This window comes from Hyperoodon ampullatus, assembly GCF_949752795.1.
Source record: "Hyperoodon ampullatus genome assembly, chromosome: 19".
NCBI lineage: Eukaryota > Metazoa > Chordata > Mammalia > Artiodactyla > Ziphiidae > Hyperoodon > Hyperoodon ampullatus.
In genome coordinates this window covers 44521552-44537676 of record NC_136932.1, presented here as the reverse complement: position 1 = coordinate 44537676, position 16125 = coordinate 44521552, and the positions used below count along the sequence as shown (strand labels likewise).

Sequence of the window (16125 nt, the reverse complement as noted above, 5' to 3'; positions counted from 1 at the left end):
AGAAAACCAAGGCCCATCTCTACCCTCTGCCAGCAAGGGCTGAATGGGGAGCCTAGACTCCACTTTCACCTGGCTGTAATGAAGCACTCTTCCCCGTTGCCTGGGTGGTATCAAAAAGGGCCACATGGGGAACCAGGACTTTCACTATCACTCAGTGGTAATGAGGACCCCTTTCGTGGTGTCAGTGGGGGACACATGAGAAGCAGTAACAAGTCGCCATCCTCACCTGGGGTCAAGGAAGAGCCTGAATTTTCACTCCTACCTGGTAGTAACAAGGCAGTTCCCCACCTTTCCCACCAGCACAGTGTCAGAAGAGTTCTGCTTAAACAGGTTTTAAATAAGATCCAGAGTCTTACAATACCTAAAATATCCAGGATACAATTTTTAAAATCACTCAGTATACCAAGACCCCAGAAATTTTCAACTTGAATGAAAAAGGACAAAAGATGCCAACATCAAAATGACACAGACATTGAAATTATCTGACAAGGATATAATAAAAATATTTCAATGAGCAATTACAAATAATCTTAGAACAAATGATAAAAAGTCTCAGCAAAGAAATACAAAGTCTCAGCAAATAAATTTAAGATATAATGAGGAACCAAATGAAAATTTTAAATCTGAAAGATACAATAATTTAAAAAAAAACAGGGCTTCCCTGGTGGCGCAGTGGTTGAGAGTCCGCCTGCCGATGCAGGGGACGCAGGTTCGTGTCCCGGTTCGGGAAGATCCCACATGCCGCGGAGCAGCTGGGCCCGTGAGCCATGGCCGCTGAACCTGCGCGTCCGGAGCCTGTGCTCCGCAGCGGGAGAGGCCACAACAGTGAGAGGCCCGCGTACCGCAAAAAAAAAAAAAAAAAAAAACTCAGTGTATGGGCTCAACAGCAGAATGGAGGGGACAGAGGAAAGACTTGCCTGTCAGTGGACTTGAAGAGAGAATAATAGAAATTATCCAATCTGAAAAACAGAAAATAGACTGAAAAAAATGAATAGTGCCTCAGGGATATGCAGGACTATAATAAAATATTTAGCATTCACATCATCGGAGTCCCAGAAGAAGAAGAGGATGGGGCAGAAAAAGTATTAGAAGAACTTACGGCTGAAAAATTCCCAAATGTGTCAAAAGACATAAACCTAAGGTTCAAAAAGTTGAACACATCTTAAACAGGATAAAACCAAAGAAATCTACACTAAGACACAGCATAATCAATCTTCTGAAAATTAAAGAAAATGAAAAACTCTTTAAAGCAGAGAGAAATACCTTAGCTATAGTGGAAAAACAATTCAAATAACAGCCAATTTCTCATCAGAAATTGTGGAAGCAGGAAGGAATTGGCACATTTTTCAAGTGCTGAAAAAAAGAAATTGTTAACCCCAGATTCCTAATATGGCAACAATATTTTTCAGGAACGAAGGGGAAATTCAAGATATTTCAGATGAAGAAATACAAATAGAATTTGTCTCCAGCTGCCCTCCTCTTTTAACAAATGGCTAAAGGAAGTTCTTGAAACAGAAAGAAAATGATAAACAAAGGAATCTTGGAACATCAGGAAGGAAGAAAAGTGGGAAGAGTTAAAAATGGGTAAACACAGTAGGTTTTCCTTCTTTTAAACTCTAAGTTATGTTTGACAGTTGAAGCAAAGATTATAACATTATCTGATGTGGCTCTTAATGAATGTAGAGGAAATATTAAAGGCAATTATATATGGTAGTGAGTAAAGGGACAGGTGTGATTTTTTTTTTTTTTTTTTTTTTTGGCTGCGTTGGGTCTTCGTTGCTGTGCGCGGGCTTTCTCTAGCTGCGGTGAGCGGAGGCTACTCTTCGTTGCGGTGCACAGGCTTCTCACTGCGGTGGCTTCTCTTGTTGTGGAGCATGGGCCCTAGGTGCGCGGGCTCTAGAGAGCAGGCTCAGTAGCTGTGGCTCATGGGCACACGGGCTTAGTTGCTCCGCGGCACGTGGGATCTTCCCAGGCCAGGGCTCGAACACGTTTCCCCTGCATTGGCAGGCAGATTCTTAACCACTGCGCCACCAGGGAAGCCCCAGGTGTGATTTTAAAACCTTTACAAGAGGTAAGATTTCTGCATTTCACAAGAATTGGTAAAATGTGGACACAAGCAAACTGTGATAATTTATGTATCTATAAAGAGTGAGTTTGGACAGCTGATTTTAACAGGTTGAGGGGTCAGGATGAGGCACATGGAAGCAGTACACACTTTTTAGATTTGGCGGCTGGGAAGGAAAGAGGGCTGGGATTCTACCGTAGACAGAGGAAAAGGCGGCCAGTGGAGAAGAGCACATATATCAGAGATGTGGGATAATGGAACACAGGTGGAGGTAGCATGAAGAGGTTGGTCTTGGGAAGAAAAGAGCCTCTGGCTTGGAGAAGAGAAAGAGGCTAGCTGAAGATGCACATTTGAGAGAAGGTGAAGGAAACAGGTAGTTGCGTCTAAGGATAACTTTCTTCTCAGCCTGGGAGGTCCCTGTTGGAGAGGGGATAAGCCCAGCTGAGGGCAATGATGTAGGTTTAGGACGCGGAGAGCGGATACCAACACCAGAAAGGCAGATGTTCAAGGAGTGTCAGGTGCTGAACCTGAAGTTGTCAGTCTCGCTGCTCAAAAGGTGTAAAATGATGAATTGACCGCCAGGTGGCAGTGTCTGTGGAAGCTCACGTATCCCATCGGCCCTGGCGCCAAGCGGAAGAAGGCGGAAATGGCTCTCTGGCTCGCATCGCCTCTACTCTCCTATCCCGACTGACGTTGGACAACAAAGATGGCGGCAGGGACCAGCAATTACTGGGAAGGTGAGGGGAAACTTCCGTGTGCGTCTCGCCGAGGGGCAGGAGGGCTGAGCGAGGACGGGTCTAGGCGGAGGCAGCAGGGGGAAGAGCCTGGCTTCCGGAGCGGCCGAGTTGACGGGCAGGGCTGGTCTAGTGCGAGCCGCCGGGCCTGGGGGCTGTAGAGACCTTGCGGTCTGAGGAGGGGAATGTCCTGAGGCGGCAGCGGGACCTGGGGCAGGGCTTGGGCAGAGAGGACTGAGCCGGGACCGAGAGGAAGAGGGTTTGAGTCGCCGGAGGAGAGCTGGGTTGAAGGGGGAGCGGAACTCGGACGAAGGGGGTTGGGTGTGAACTCCGGGAGGAAACGAGTGTTGAGCGAGAATATGCCGAGTCCAGGAGACTGGAGGTGTCAGCGCCTTAGAGTTGAGGTCACTGTTGGGCAACTGAGTAGGAAAAGAGGAAGGAAAAACTTGTCAGTCCGGCCCATCGAGGAAAGTTGTGTGAGCGGAATGTCTCCCTCCTGTTGGGTCCCCTTGGCACCTTCAGGCTGGGACTTCGAGGATTGGGTGTGGAGTCGCGTTTGAAGGCAGAGGAAATAACTTTACCCTCTGCTCTGGAAATTGGTTTTGTTAAGAGAAAGTTGAGAGAACCAGTGTGAATTGTAATTATTGCATTTGCTTTACCTCTTCTACCAAAAAAAATCTTGTGACTTGACAAGTAAGTTTATTTAATTCCTGAAAATATGGTTTGATAAAATGGGCTCATGTAAAACTCATTCCTGGACCATGATGATAAGCATAGATCAGAGAAGCCTGACCTTTTTCCTTCAGTTGTCTCTTTGCTTTACTGCAAAATAGAAACTACTCTCCGAATCCCTTTTCCCTTTTAACCTATTTCCTCTTGCTACCCACCGAAGCCTCTGGAACCCACCACAAATAGCAGTATTGTCACTATCAGCCACTTGGTCTAAAATACTTAATCCTAAGGTCATCCATACTTGCTTGTCATACTTTCAGAATGCTTTTACTTGATGTTTTCTACTATAGAAGACAGTTACTAATTACAGAGAAGCATGCTTATAGTTTAAAACATGTATTAAAATGGTTACTTGAAATGTGTGTGCTAGCTAGAAAATATTTTAAAATTATGTAGACGTGGCTATTGGTATCTTGAACATTAGTCATTAGGCTATACTTTCTTGAAGCGTCATGCTATAATAATTATAGCAGCTTATTATTGACAGCCTACTCTGTGCCAGGCCTTAAACACATGATTAGTAATGCATAGGAAAACCCTGAAGGTAGGGGTTTAAAAAACAAAAAGCAGAGATTCATAGGTTAAGTAGATTGTGAATAAATCAGAGCCAGTTTTCAGAACTTCAGAACTTTAGGCTGAGCTGAGATGCTAACTGAGATTTGGTCTCTGGGAAAATGTGCTCCCCTGTATTACTTGCATGCTGCTTCCTACTTCTGGTTGCTGATAAGTAAATTGAAATAATGTTTCATATTCTTATTCCTGAAAGATGAAATCTTTATACTATGCCTTCTGTATTTCAGCCCTTTTATTTTGACCTCTACTTCACCACGAATGAGCGTATTCACATCTAGATATGGGCTTCCTCTCACTCAACCACCTTCGATGCCAAACCATTATACCAATTTCTCTGCATGCTTGCTTCTGTTCTTTAAAAACTTACTCTTATTTCTGTTTTACTTATATTTGACCTTGTCAGTAGCACATTGTTTACTGTCAAACTCATCCTCTCCAAATATCTTTCAGTAAGCTTATTGAAAGACAGTTTTTAAAATCTTTGTCAGTGATTTTTTTCTTTACACTCAAGCACTCACTGTACTGTTAAGAATTTCATAAGCTTAATAAAGCTTTGGAACATAAAGAGATAGGAAAATCCTTGTCAAAAACAGTGATGGTTTCTTTCTTATAAAGTTAGCTGGTAAATTGATATAATGCTTGTCATAAACCATACTCAGTTCCTTTGTGATTTGTATTCTCTTCTGTTTTCCCCTGAATTAAAATTAAAAATTTTAACTATTGCTATATAAATAATTTCAGGGATGTTAGAACAGCATTTGTTGCTTAGCTATCTTTGGGATAAAGCTGAAAATTTGCATTTCCCACTGTTTCTCCCCTTTTTGCCTCATCTGAAGTTTAAATAAGTGACAGTTTGCTTTCCTGGGTAAGTGTTTGGTTTGCTTCTTTTAATATTTTTTTTAAGGGAGACTCTAGATATATGATCATTTTCATAGTTTGTTTTCTTCAGAAAAGTTTTGTGATTTTTATATCTACTGATGGATTTTTTGTGTCTAATTATTTGCTTTTGTAATTTTGTTAAAGATCTCAGGAAACAGGCTCGACAGCTGGAAAATGAGCTTGACCTGAAACTAGTTTCCTTCAGTAAACTATGTACAAGTTACAGTCACAGCAGTGCCCGAGATGGAAGACGCGACAGGTATAGGTACTACCAGATTCTCTCTATTATGTCTTAAACTATATAATGTTTTTAAAGCATTAAAAAAATAAAGTAAAATATGTAACACTGTAACTTGGTCTATTGGTAAATTTTGGGTATTTTTTTATTTTTTGTTTTTGCCTTTTTTTTAAGTGATTTATAAAAATTCTTCTTAATTCTTGAGACGAACATTTATTTGGGATCCTTAGGCAAAGACTGTGTTGTTGTCAGGAGGAAAATGCTAAGGCTTAAGAGTGAGTTTGCATCAGAAATAAGCCTGTATAAGGAAATGTTGCTTTGCCCACATTGTATTTCTTATATTTTCTGATTGCTAAATGCATCTGAGAGACTACTCAAATGCACAGTATACCTACTGCTATTCTGGTGTTTTAGAGTTAATCTAATGCAGTGTGTATCCTCACTGTTAATGATCGAAGCTCTTTTAAATTTTGGTTCTTTTTTGAGAAACTGGTATACTACTCTTTTGAACATATTTAAATGTATTCTTATCTTTGAAACTCACTTAAGTCCATCCACTTTGTTTTGAAAAATATTAGGAAATATTTAAGACACTTAGGAAGATATAAAGAATAATATAATGGATCCCCATGTGCCTATCTCCCACTTTAAGAAATAATCATTACCAATTCAGTTGAAGCCCCTGATGGCATCCCATTTTCTCCCTCTGGGTAATCTCCATATATTTTTACTACATATATATTTGTGTTCCTGAACAATTCATAATAGCTACTTTGCAACTTGCTTTTTTGTGTAACATTATTTTTGAGATTAAGCTATGGATACATTTAACTCTAGTATGTTCATTTGCTGCATATAGTATTACATTGTATGCTTGTATCAGTTTATTCTGTAGATGAATGTTGTTTCTAATTTTTGCTTATTTTAATAATTTTAAACACAAGAGTATTCATCATGCCTCAGGTACTGTTTTTAAGAGCTTTATATAAAGGCTGCTGGGAACATTTTTACTTATTTTACATACCTTCTTGAGGATTGGTGGTGGGTGGGATATTTTTTCAGGTAGTAATAATAAAAACAATAAAAACTGAGCTTGGATTTGAAACCACATCTTTCTATATCCTGAGCCCATGCTCCAAACCTTTCTATGTACATTCCAACAAAAGTCTTACTTCAGTGCTATAGCCAGTGTTGCTTCTTTTTACAAGGTCACATGATTAAAGAATTAAAGATAGCAGGGCCAACATATTGACTTTAAGAGCTAAAAGTAAGCTATTGGCATGTCACATAGCTTTGATTGCAATGCATTGCTTTCGGCTTGCCTTTATTTAGCAGGTAAAGAGAATGAGGAATGTTCTTTTCTATGAGTAAACTTATTTTATCACTAGAAAGCATTTTTCCTGAATTTATGTCTCCCATTTGACTATGCCAGTGAGTATACAATTTTAAAACTCCAAACTGTTAAGAGACATGATTACATGATGCTTTTCCTGTGTTCTCTGTGTATCATGATCTTAATTCAGACACACCTTGTTTTATTGCGCTTTGCTCTATGTGCTTCACAGATATTGCATTTTTTTACAAATTGAAGGTTTCAGCCCTGTGTTTAGAAGTCTGTTGGTGCCATTTTTCCAACAGCATTTGCTCACTTTGTGTATCTGTGTCACATGTGGTAATTCTCGCAACATTTCAAACTTTTTCATTATTAGGATATATTTCTTATGGTGATCTGTGATCAGTGACCTTTGATGTTACTTTGTAATTGTTTTGGGGCACCACAAACTGCACCCGTATAAGATGACAAAGTTAATTGATAAATGTTGTGTGTGTTCTGATTCCTCCGTGGACAGGTCCTTCCCCCATCTCTTTCCCTCTCCTCAGGCCTCCCTATTCCCTGAGACACAACAATATTGATATTAGACCAATTAATAACTACAATGACCTCTGAGTGTTCAAGTGAAAGGAAGAGTTGCATGTCTCTCACTTTAAATTAAAAGCTGGAAATGATTAAGCTTGGTAAGAAAGGTATATTGCAAGTCGAGATAAGTTGAAAGCTAGGCCTGTTGCGCTAAACAACCGAGTTCTGAATGCAAAGGAAAAGTTCTTGAAAGAAATTAAAAAGTGCTACTCCAGTGAACATATGAATGATAAGAGAGTGAAAAGCCTTATTGCTGATGTGGAGAAAGTTTGAGTCTGAATAAAAGGTCAAACCAGCCACAACATTCCCTTAAGCCAGGGCCTAATCCTGAGCAAGGCCCTAACTCTTCAATTCTGTGAAGGCTGAGAGAGGTGAGGAAGCTACAGAAGAAGAGTGTGAAGCTAGTTGAGGTTGATCCAAGAGATTTACGGAAAGAAGCCGTCTCCATAACATAAAAGAGCAAGGTGAAGCAGCAAGTGCTGATGCAGAAGCTGCAGCAAGTAATCCAGGAGATCCAGCTAAGGTGATTAATGAAGGTGGCTACACCAAATAGCACATTTTCAGTGTAGACAGAACAGCCTTCTATTGGAAGAAGATGCCACGTAGGACTTTCATAGTTAGAAGTTGATGCCTCAGAGCTTCAAAGGACAGGCTGACTCTCTTATTAGGGGCTAATGCAGCTGGTGACTTTAAGTTGAAGCCAGTGCTCATTTACCATTCCAAAAATCCTAGGGGCCTTAAGAATTATGCTAAATCTACTCTGCCTGTGTTCTATAAATGGAACAACAAAGCCTGGATGTCAGCACATCTGTTTACAACATGGTTTACTAAATATCTTCAGCCCATTGATGAGACCTACTCTCAGGAAAAAAGATTCCTTTCAAAGTATGACTGCACATTGACAATGCACCCAAGAGCCCTGATGGAGATGTACAATGAGATTAATGTTATTTTCATGACTGCTAACACAATGTCTATTCTGTAGCCCTTGGATCAAGGAGTAATTTCAACTTTCAAGTCTTATTATTTAAGAAATACATTTCTTTGGCTTCCGTAGATAGTGATTCTTCTGATGGATCTGGGCAAAGTCAGTTGAAAACCTTCTAGAAAGGATTCACCATTCTAGATGCCATTAAGAACATTCATGATTCATGGGACAAGGTCAAAATAACTACATTAACAGGAATTTGGAAAAAGTTGATTCCAAACCTCATGGGTGACTTTGAGGGGTTCAAGACTTAAGTGGAGGAAATAACTACAAATGTGGTGGAAATAGCAAGAGAACTAGAATTAGAAGTGAAACCTGAAGACGTGACTGAATTGCTGCAGTCTCATGATAAAACTTGCACAGATGAGGAGTTGTTTCCTGTAGATATATAAATTTCTTAAAGGTGAATGGTTTCTTGAGATGGAATCTACTTCTGGGGAAGATGCTATGAAGATCGTTGAAATGACAACAAAGGATTTAGAATATTACATTAACTTAGTTGATAAAGCAGCAGCAGGGTTTGAGAGGATTGACTCCAATTTTGAAAGAAGTTCTACTGTGGGTAAAATGCTATCAAACAGCATTGCCTGCCGCAGAGAAATCGTTCACGAAAGGAAGAGTCCATCGATTCAGCAACTTCAGTGTTGTCTTGTTTTTTAAAAATTGTCCCAGCCTTTAAGACTCTGATTAGTCAGCAGCCATCAACATCAGGGCAGGACCCTCCACCAGCAAAAAGATTACTCACTGAAGGCTCAGATGATGGTTAGCATTTTTTAGCTATAAAGTATTTTTAAGTTAAGATATGTACATTGGTTTTTTAGAATAATACTATTGCAGACTTAATAGATTACAGTAAATTGTAAACATAACTTTTATATGCACTGGGAAACCAGAAAATTAGTGTGACTCACTTTATCGAGATACTTGCTTTATTGTGGTGGTCTGGAAATAAACTCACAATATCTCTAAGGTGTGCCTGTACTTTTATGACTCCTTTAAAGGGGAAGCTATTCAAAAACATTCCCTCAGAAATTCTACAACAAATTGGAAATGAGTTTGTGGAATTACTTCAGCCTCACTGTCCCTTTTAATGAGAAACCTAGAGCCATGAGGACCAAGATCCAATGTGCATTCTAAAGTGTTTTGTTTGTTGCCCAGGTTGAAAGCACATCATAATGAATAAACTCAGTGATGACCAGAAGTTTCTTTTAGGAGTAATTTTTTTACTTTTTGTATTTTGAGAACTTTATGGTCTATGAATCACCATGTACTTATAAAATGAATTAAATTTAACTGAATCTTAGTATTGTAGAGAGTATGTTTTTGACCTTTTCCCTGGACTCATACCTCCCTGAGAATGGTGAGTGTAGAGATTGTCTCCTCATTCATTCAACAAGTATCTAAAGAGCATTTACTGTGTGCCAAGCACTATTCTCAGTGATAGGCATATATCTGTGAGCAAGACATAGGCAGGTTTCCTCCTGACGGAGCTTATGTCATTGGCCCATTGTTCTTTTTCTTATTTCTGGTAGGGGAGGATCTGTATTAGTAGTATATAGAGCATTTCACATGGGCATGTTCTAAGAGATAAGCACAGGACCTTGGGTTGGCTCTGACACATGATCAAGAATGAGATATTTTAAGGCAAATAAATTAAAATTTTTAAAGAAATAAAAATTTGGACCTAGTTAAACATCCTAAAATAAAAATCCTCCTTGTTGGCTGTTTCACTGCTTGTTACTATTGCTGTAGATGTGTATGTGGAAAAGGGAAAGAGCCAAGGTAAATTTACCATTAAACTGGTTATTTAATCTTTTCATTTACTGCACCCAAGCAACTGTCACAGGGCAAGAAAAAGTCTTCAGTAAGGTTGGAGAGCATAGTCATTTCCTGGTATTTATCTGTGTTCAGTATAACTAAGATCAGTATTGAGCTGCAGCTGCTCATATGATAGTATATACCATTTGGGACCTAATGAAGGTTAATGGTTTTTCAGAAGAGACAAATGAAACTTTCAAGACATGTGGTTTTAGAATTTGAATTTGTCAAACACAGTTTCACTTGTAAAAAGTTAGGATTGCCTATTGAGATTTCAGAAGACAATTAAATACATTTTTGCAAAGCAAAACAGAAACAATTATGTAATATGAGTGGAAATGAAAAGGATTGGTATTAAAACTTCCCTGCTGGATGTGGCTATCTGTATTAGACTTAAAGCCAGTTCCTGATTACTTAATAACTATTTATCCAATCTGTGGATTGTTTAAATCTCAATTTTATTTCTTCTTGGAAAGAGTCATAGAAGGAAGAGAGAACTTAAATTAAGGTCTCAGGAACCATAATTGAGGTAAAAATTTTAAAGGTTATTCCTCACAGAGCTAACATAATTTGTAATACATTTTATGGCTCTTCTTAGATGCTGTACTACATAGGTCTGCAGTTTTATTTCACATAATTTGTTCCTTTAGATACAGCATTTAATTGGGCACTGCCATAGCTTAAGTTACTTTTATTTGGGAAACAGTAAACAAGCATTTAGAATTTCTTTGCATTATTAAGACTGGATGTATTAAAGCTTGGGACAGTCTTACATTCAATTATATTTTATACTGAATTTAATATTTAGGATGTGTGATCTTTATAGAAAAACTTCTATAAAAATTATAACTTCTTATGAAACAAAAAGAATGACTCCGGGGTTCCACTTGACCTCTTTAAGAATAATTACCTTATTATTTTAAGTATATTTTAAAGGATTAGGTATAAGTAATGGATACTCTTTATTTGAACTTCTCTTCAGCTCTGACACAACACCCCTTTTAAATGGATCAAGCCAAGACAGAATGTTTGAAACTATGGCGATTGAGATTGAACAGCTTTTGGCAAGGGTAAGTACCTTCTGTTAAATGGCTGTTTTGCTAATAACTGTGTACCTGTTAGATATGGTACTAGATTATATTAATGCAGACATATTTATTGAAATCACCCTTTCATTCAAGATGTGTGCCTCCCCAGGCCACGTGAATTTTGATGACAACCATTCCCAGGTCCTATGGATGTTATTTTAGCCTTTATGGATTATTTTGGGGAAATACTGAATCCTTGCCTGCTGTCTTCTTGGTTTTGTTTTTGTTTTTTTGCTGTTAGCCAGAAAGGCATATAGGCATATAATTTACTTTTATCTCTTTACAGTGCTTTCTAAAATATTTTTATTGGTTTTCTTTTTCTTTCTTTCTTTCTTTTTTCTGTTTTAGCTTACAGGAGTAAATGATAAAATGGCAGAATATACCAACAGTGCCGGTGTCCCCTCCTTGAATGCGGCATTGATGCATACATTACAGCGACATAGAGACATATTGCAGGTAGTACATTGGGCTTGAGATTTTTATGTTATTATAGGAAGTTTTAGGGGTTTTTTTACTCTATGAATAGAATGTGTTCACGTGTATGTAGGGGAACAAAGGGAAAAATCTTGTAAGAGGATAAATGCCATGCTATAGAAGTTTGTCTGGTTTTACTTTTTTTCTCCTTGATATTATAAAATTCTGAAAATGGTTAGTAGCTCTTGCTTTTGCCTGGTAAAATTGAATAATATTCATCAGTAGGTAAGTATACTTCTACTGTGGAAGATCTTGCTAGCTAGCTGAAACAGTGAACTAGCCAGAGGTCATGCATAAGCAGTCATATGGTGGTTTAGAGTATACTTTCATCAGGCTTTGAAGATAACACGGAAGAGAAGTAATTTGCTATATTTAGTGTATTGTTTGAGAAAAATATTAAAAGTGTACCAATAAAATGAAAAAACTTAAAGATTTACATGGGAGGTGTTAAAAATATAGTGGTACAAATAGGAAGGCAAATTTTTTTTTTTTTTTTTTGGCTGTGTTGGGTCTTTCTCGCTGCGCGCGGGCTTTCTCTAGTTGTGGCAAGCAGGGGCTACTCTTTGTTGCAGTGCGCGGGCTTCTCATTGCAGTGGCTGCTCTTGTTGCGGAACACGGGCACTAGGCACACGGGCTTCAGTAGTTGTGGCACGTAGGCTCAGTAGTTGTGGCTTGCGGGCTCTACAGTGCAGCCTCAGTAGCTGTGGCGCACGGGCTTAGTTGCTCCGCGGCATGTGGGATTTTCCTGGACCAGGGCTCGAACCTGTGTCCCCTGCATTGGCAGGGGGATTCTTAACCACTGCGCCAACAGGGAAGTCCCCAAATTTTTTAATATTGAAAAAATTCAACCATTTCTAATTTTTAAAAGTTGTTAAAAATAGGACTAGAAGGATACTTTATTTACCTAATGCAAAGATGTGTACATCAGATTAAAATCTGTCATAATGCTTAATAATAAAGCACTAAAAGCTTTCCCACTGAAAAAAAAAACAAGACAAGGAGGGACTTCCCTGGTGGCTCAGTGGTTAAGGATCCGTGTGCCAATGCAGGGGACATGGGTTCAATCCCTGGTCCAGGAAGATCCCGCATGCTGTGGAGCAACTAAGCCCACGTGCCACAACTACTGAGCCTGCGCTCTAGAGCCCGCGAGCCACAACTGCTGAGCCTGCATGCCACAACTACTGAAGCCCGTGCACCTAGAGCCTGTGCTCTGCAACAAGAGAAGCCACCGCAATGAGAAGCCTGCACACTGCAACGAAGAGTAGCCCCTGCTCGCGGCAACTGGAGAAAGCCCATGCCCAGCGACGAAGACCTAACGCAGCCAAAAGTAAATAAATAAATTTATTTGAAAAAAAAAAAGCAAGACAGGAATACCCACAATACCCATAGATGTTTAACATTGTTTAGAAGTTCTTGGTTATTCAGTTACACAATAAAAAGAATAAGATATAAATACTGAAAAGGGAGACAAAATCTGTATTCTGTGGTAATGATAAGATTATATAGCTAATACAAACCAAGAAAACTAACTAAAAAAAAAATTGGAAACATTCAGTAAGTTGATAACTTATAAAATTAATATATAAAAGCAAGTAGTTTTCCTACAGACAAACAATAATCTGTTAGAAAGTACAGTGGAAGAAACTATAAAAATTTTATGTATAATTTAATAAGAATGTATAGAACTCTACTGAGGAACATAAAAGAAGGTTTACTCTGCTTTTGGATGGGAAGATTTCTCTCTAAATCAGCCTATATATTGAATGTTATCCCAGTGGAAATAACAGGGGTTTTTGTTTGTTTCATTTTTTTTAAAAACAGCAAAATGACGCCAAAGTTTATTTGGAATTATAGTCATATAAGAATAACCAAGAAAAAAACCCATGTGAAAATGAAGATAAGTAGTAAAGGATGCCTAATTCTGCCACCTGTTAAAACCTGTTAAGAAGCTAGAATAATTAAAACAGTTTGATTCTGGAGAAAAAGTAGACCAATAGAGTAGAGTTCATATATAGACTCAAACATGCATGAAAATTTACTTTCTGATAAAGGTGCTATTTTGAATCAATGGAGAAAAGAGGGATTATAAAATAAATAAAGCTGTAACAATTCGCTAATTATTTCAGGGGAAAAAACCCTCAATTTCTATCTCATTCCTCCTATCCAGAGTAAATTCCAACTGGATCAAAGATTTATATGTAGAAAAAGAAACAATAAAATTTCAGAATAAAGCATGGGTGAAATTGTACATTTTGGGGTAGTAAAGGACTTTCCTAAGCGAGACCTGATACCAGAAACTATAATAGATGACTCGTTTGCTTAATATACAGAGATAATAGAAATAAGAAAAAAGCAACCCAGTAGAAAAATGGGCAAAGGATATGAACTTGTTTACAGAAAATGAGTGGCCAAAATCATAAAAATATGGTCAGCCACATTCCCAAATGAAAATATACAAATCGAGATATGGAAAAAAATGAGATATGATTTTTCACCTGTCATGTTAGCAAATATTGAAGCATTTTTAACCCATTGTTGGCAAGAGTGTAGAAAAATGGGCACTCATCCATTTGCTGGTCATGTAAGTTGGTGTAGTCTTTCTAGAAGGCATTTTAACACTATGAAATTCATGTAAGATTCTCTGACCCAGTTATTCTGCTAGGCATTTACCCTTTAAATACATTTAGTTCAATAAAATATATACACAAGAATGTTTATTAAAGCATTTTTAACAGCAAAAAAAGGCAACTAAAATGTTTATCAGTAGAGAATTTATTAAATTACTATAGTTATAATTTAAATATTAAAAAGAATGTAGATTTCAATTTGCTGATATGGAAGGATTACTTGATACTTTATGAACTACAAAAAACAAGGTTGCTGCAGAATATAGTATGATTTCTTTATCATAAATGAAAGAAATAATAAACTCATATATGCAAAAACATATTTCCTGAAAGAAACTGAAAGAAAGTGATCATAATATTAAGAACTGTGGAACAAGATGGTTTTTACTTCTGTTCTTTTTTGTGCTCTTTTAGTAGATCTTTAGCAGATCTTTTTTAGTTCATGGTACCCCATGTTCATGTATTACTTTTGTTTTTAAAGGGCTCTCTGGGAGGTGGCATTATGTTTTTTATCTTTTTTATATACTGATATGAATTTTTAAAAGTAATGAATACTCCTTAACAACTTAAAAATATGGTAGAAAAAGAAAGGAAAATATTTAAAAATTATTTTATTCTTTACAACTCTCTTCTGTTCTTCCTTTGATTAGTTTAGGAATTAAATTTATGCAGGAGTTCCAAAAAGGTGAAATTTGAAAATAAGCCCCATTGGGTGCACTGATGAGTAAGTTTTATCCTAGGCTATTTGAAGTCTTGTTATCTGAGAATTATTTTTTCTTTACAATTCTGCCCCATAAGACAAGGTACTAGGGGATACAAAGGATAGTGATTTAGTGGCACTGTTACCCTAGCTCCAAATTGTTTTCATTTGAAAGAAGTTGGTCACTCTTCAGGAAAGTGATTATAATGTTATTTTTACCTCTTGGCAATTTGATTTCTTAAATAGCAGTTTTCTGGGCAGAAATTTGTAATATAACAATACATAACTGGCTCAATAAGATGAAAGTTTTTAGTTAGCTGGTGTTGATTCTAGATGTTGATTGATTGCAGGATTATACACATGAATTCCATAAAACCAAAGCAAACTTTGTGGCAATACGGGAAAGGGAGAATCTCATGGGATCAGTACGAAAGGATATTGAGTAAGTTACCTTTTATATTTTTTTGTAGGATGTTTATTCAGAATCAGATTTAGAGTATATCCGTGATTAACAGCAAATTGAGTAGCAGAACTATGGTTTAGATTTCAAGGTTTCTAATTCCCATTTCACTGTTCTTTAAACATTGCTGCTCCAATATAGTCCTAGTCTACTTTGCTGGTCTTATCTCCAGTTTCCCCTAGTTTTATCATTGGCTTCTGCCAACCTTGACTTTCCTGTCTTAATTCAAAGTCCAGTTTAGGTGATGTCTTCGTGAGTTTTTCTCTGACCTCCTACCACCCACCTTAAGCATTATAACGTTACCAATAAATGAAGCTGTCCGTGTTTCCCTTCCTGATTACCGTCTATCCCCCTACCCTCTCCCTTGCCCCAACAATTACATATCAATACTTAGGTAGCTGTCAAAGTAGCCTTTACTTCCCTGGAATCTGAAATCTTTTTTTTTCCAGATTTTATGCAGACTCATAACTTTAGTCAAATTATTTAAAGACTCCCAACATTTTTATGCTGCTCTTAACTCATAATTTTAAAAATGTATTCTTTTCTTCCATTCCTTTACCTCACCTTTAGTAATATATTCTAGCATTTTATACACATTTTCAAAATGTTTTTCGCAGCTGTACATGACTGACAGGGTTAAATCCATTGGGCATCTAATTAAAGCTGCAGACTTTCCACTTTTGGACCATCTGTTGATGCCTATCATTGTCTCACTTGTGATAAGCTTATGGTACTTAAGTTTCATAAGTATGATACTTACATTTCATGAACTATGATGTGTACTACCATATCATGAACTGATATATATCATGTGTACTCTGATAAACATTT

The 16125-nt window shown here is 37.6% G+C and overlaps 1 protein-coding gene across 2 annotated transcripts in view; it reads left to right on the top strand.

The window, feature by feature from the left end:
* Positions 1–2771: 2771 nt before the first annotated feature.
* GOSR1 (golgi SNAP receptor complex member 1) overlaps positions 2772–16125 on the top strand; it is a gene marked incomplete at its 5' end in the record, with an annotated part of 48923 nt that continues 35569 nt past the window's right edge. Inside the window, 5 exons of one of the 2 annotated variants that reach the window (XM_079724777.1) lie at positions 2772–2802; positions 5128–5242; positions 10928–11015; positions 11382–11489; positions 15185–15276. In XM_079724777.1, coding sequence (XP_079580903.1) covers positions 2772–2802; positions 5128–5242; positions 10928–11015; positions 11382–11489; positions 15185–15276 — 434 coding nt within the window. Of the gene's footprint in view, positions 2803–5127; positions 5249–10927; positions 11016–11381; positions 11490–15184; positions 15277–16125 lie in introns of both variants that reach the window. The other variant, XM_079724776.1, reaches the window with a different exon arrangement.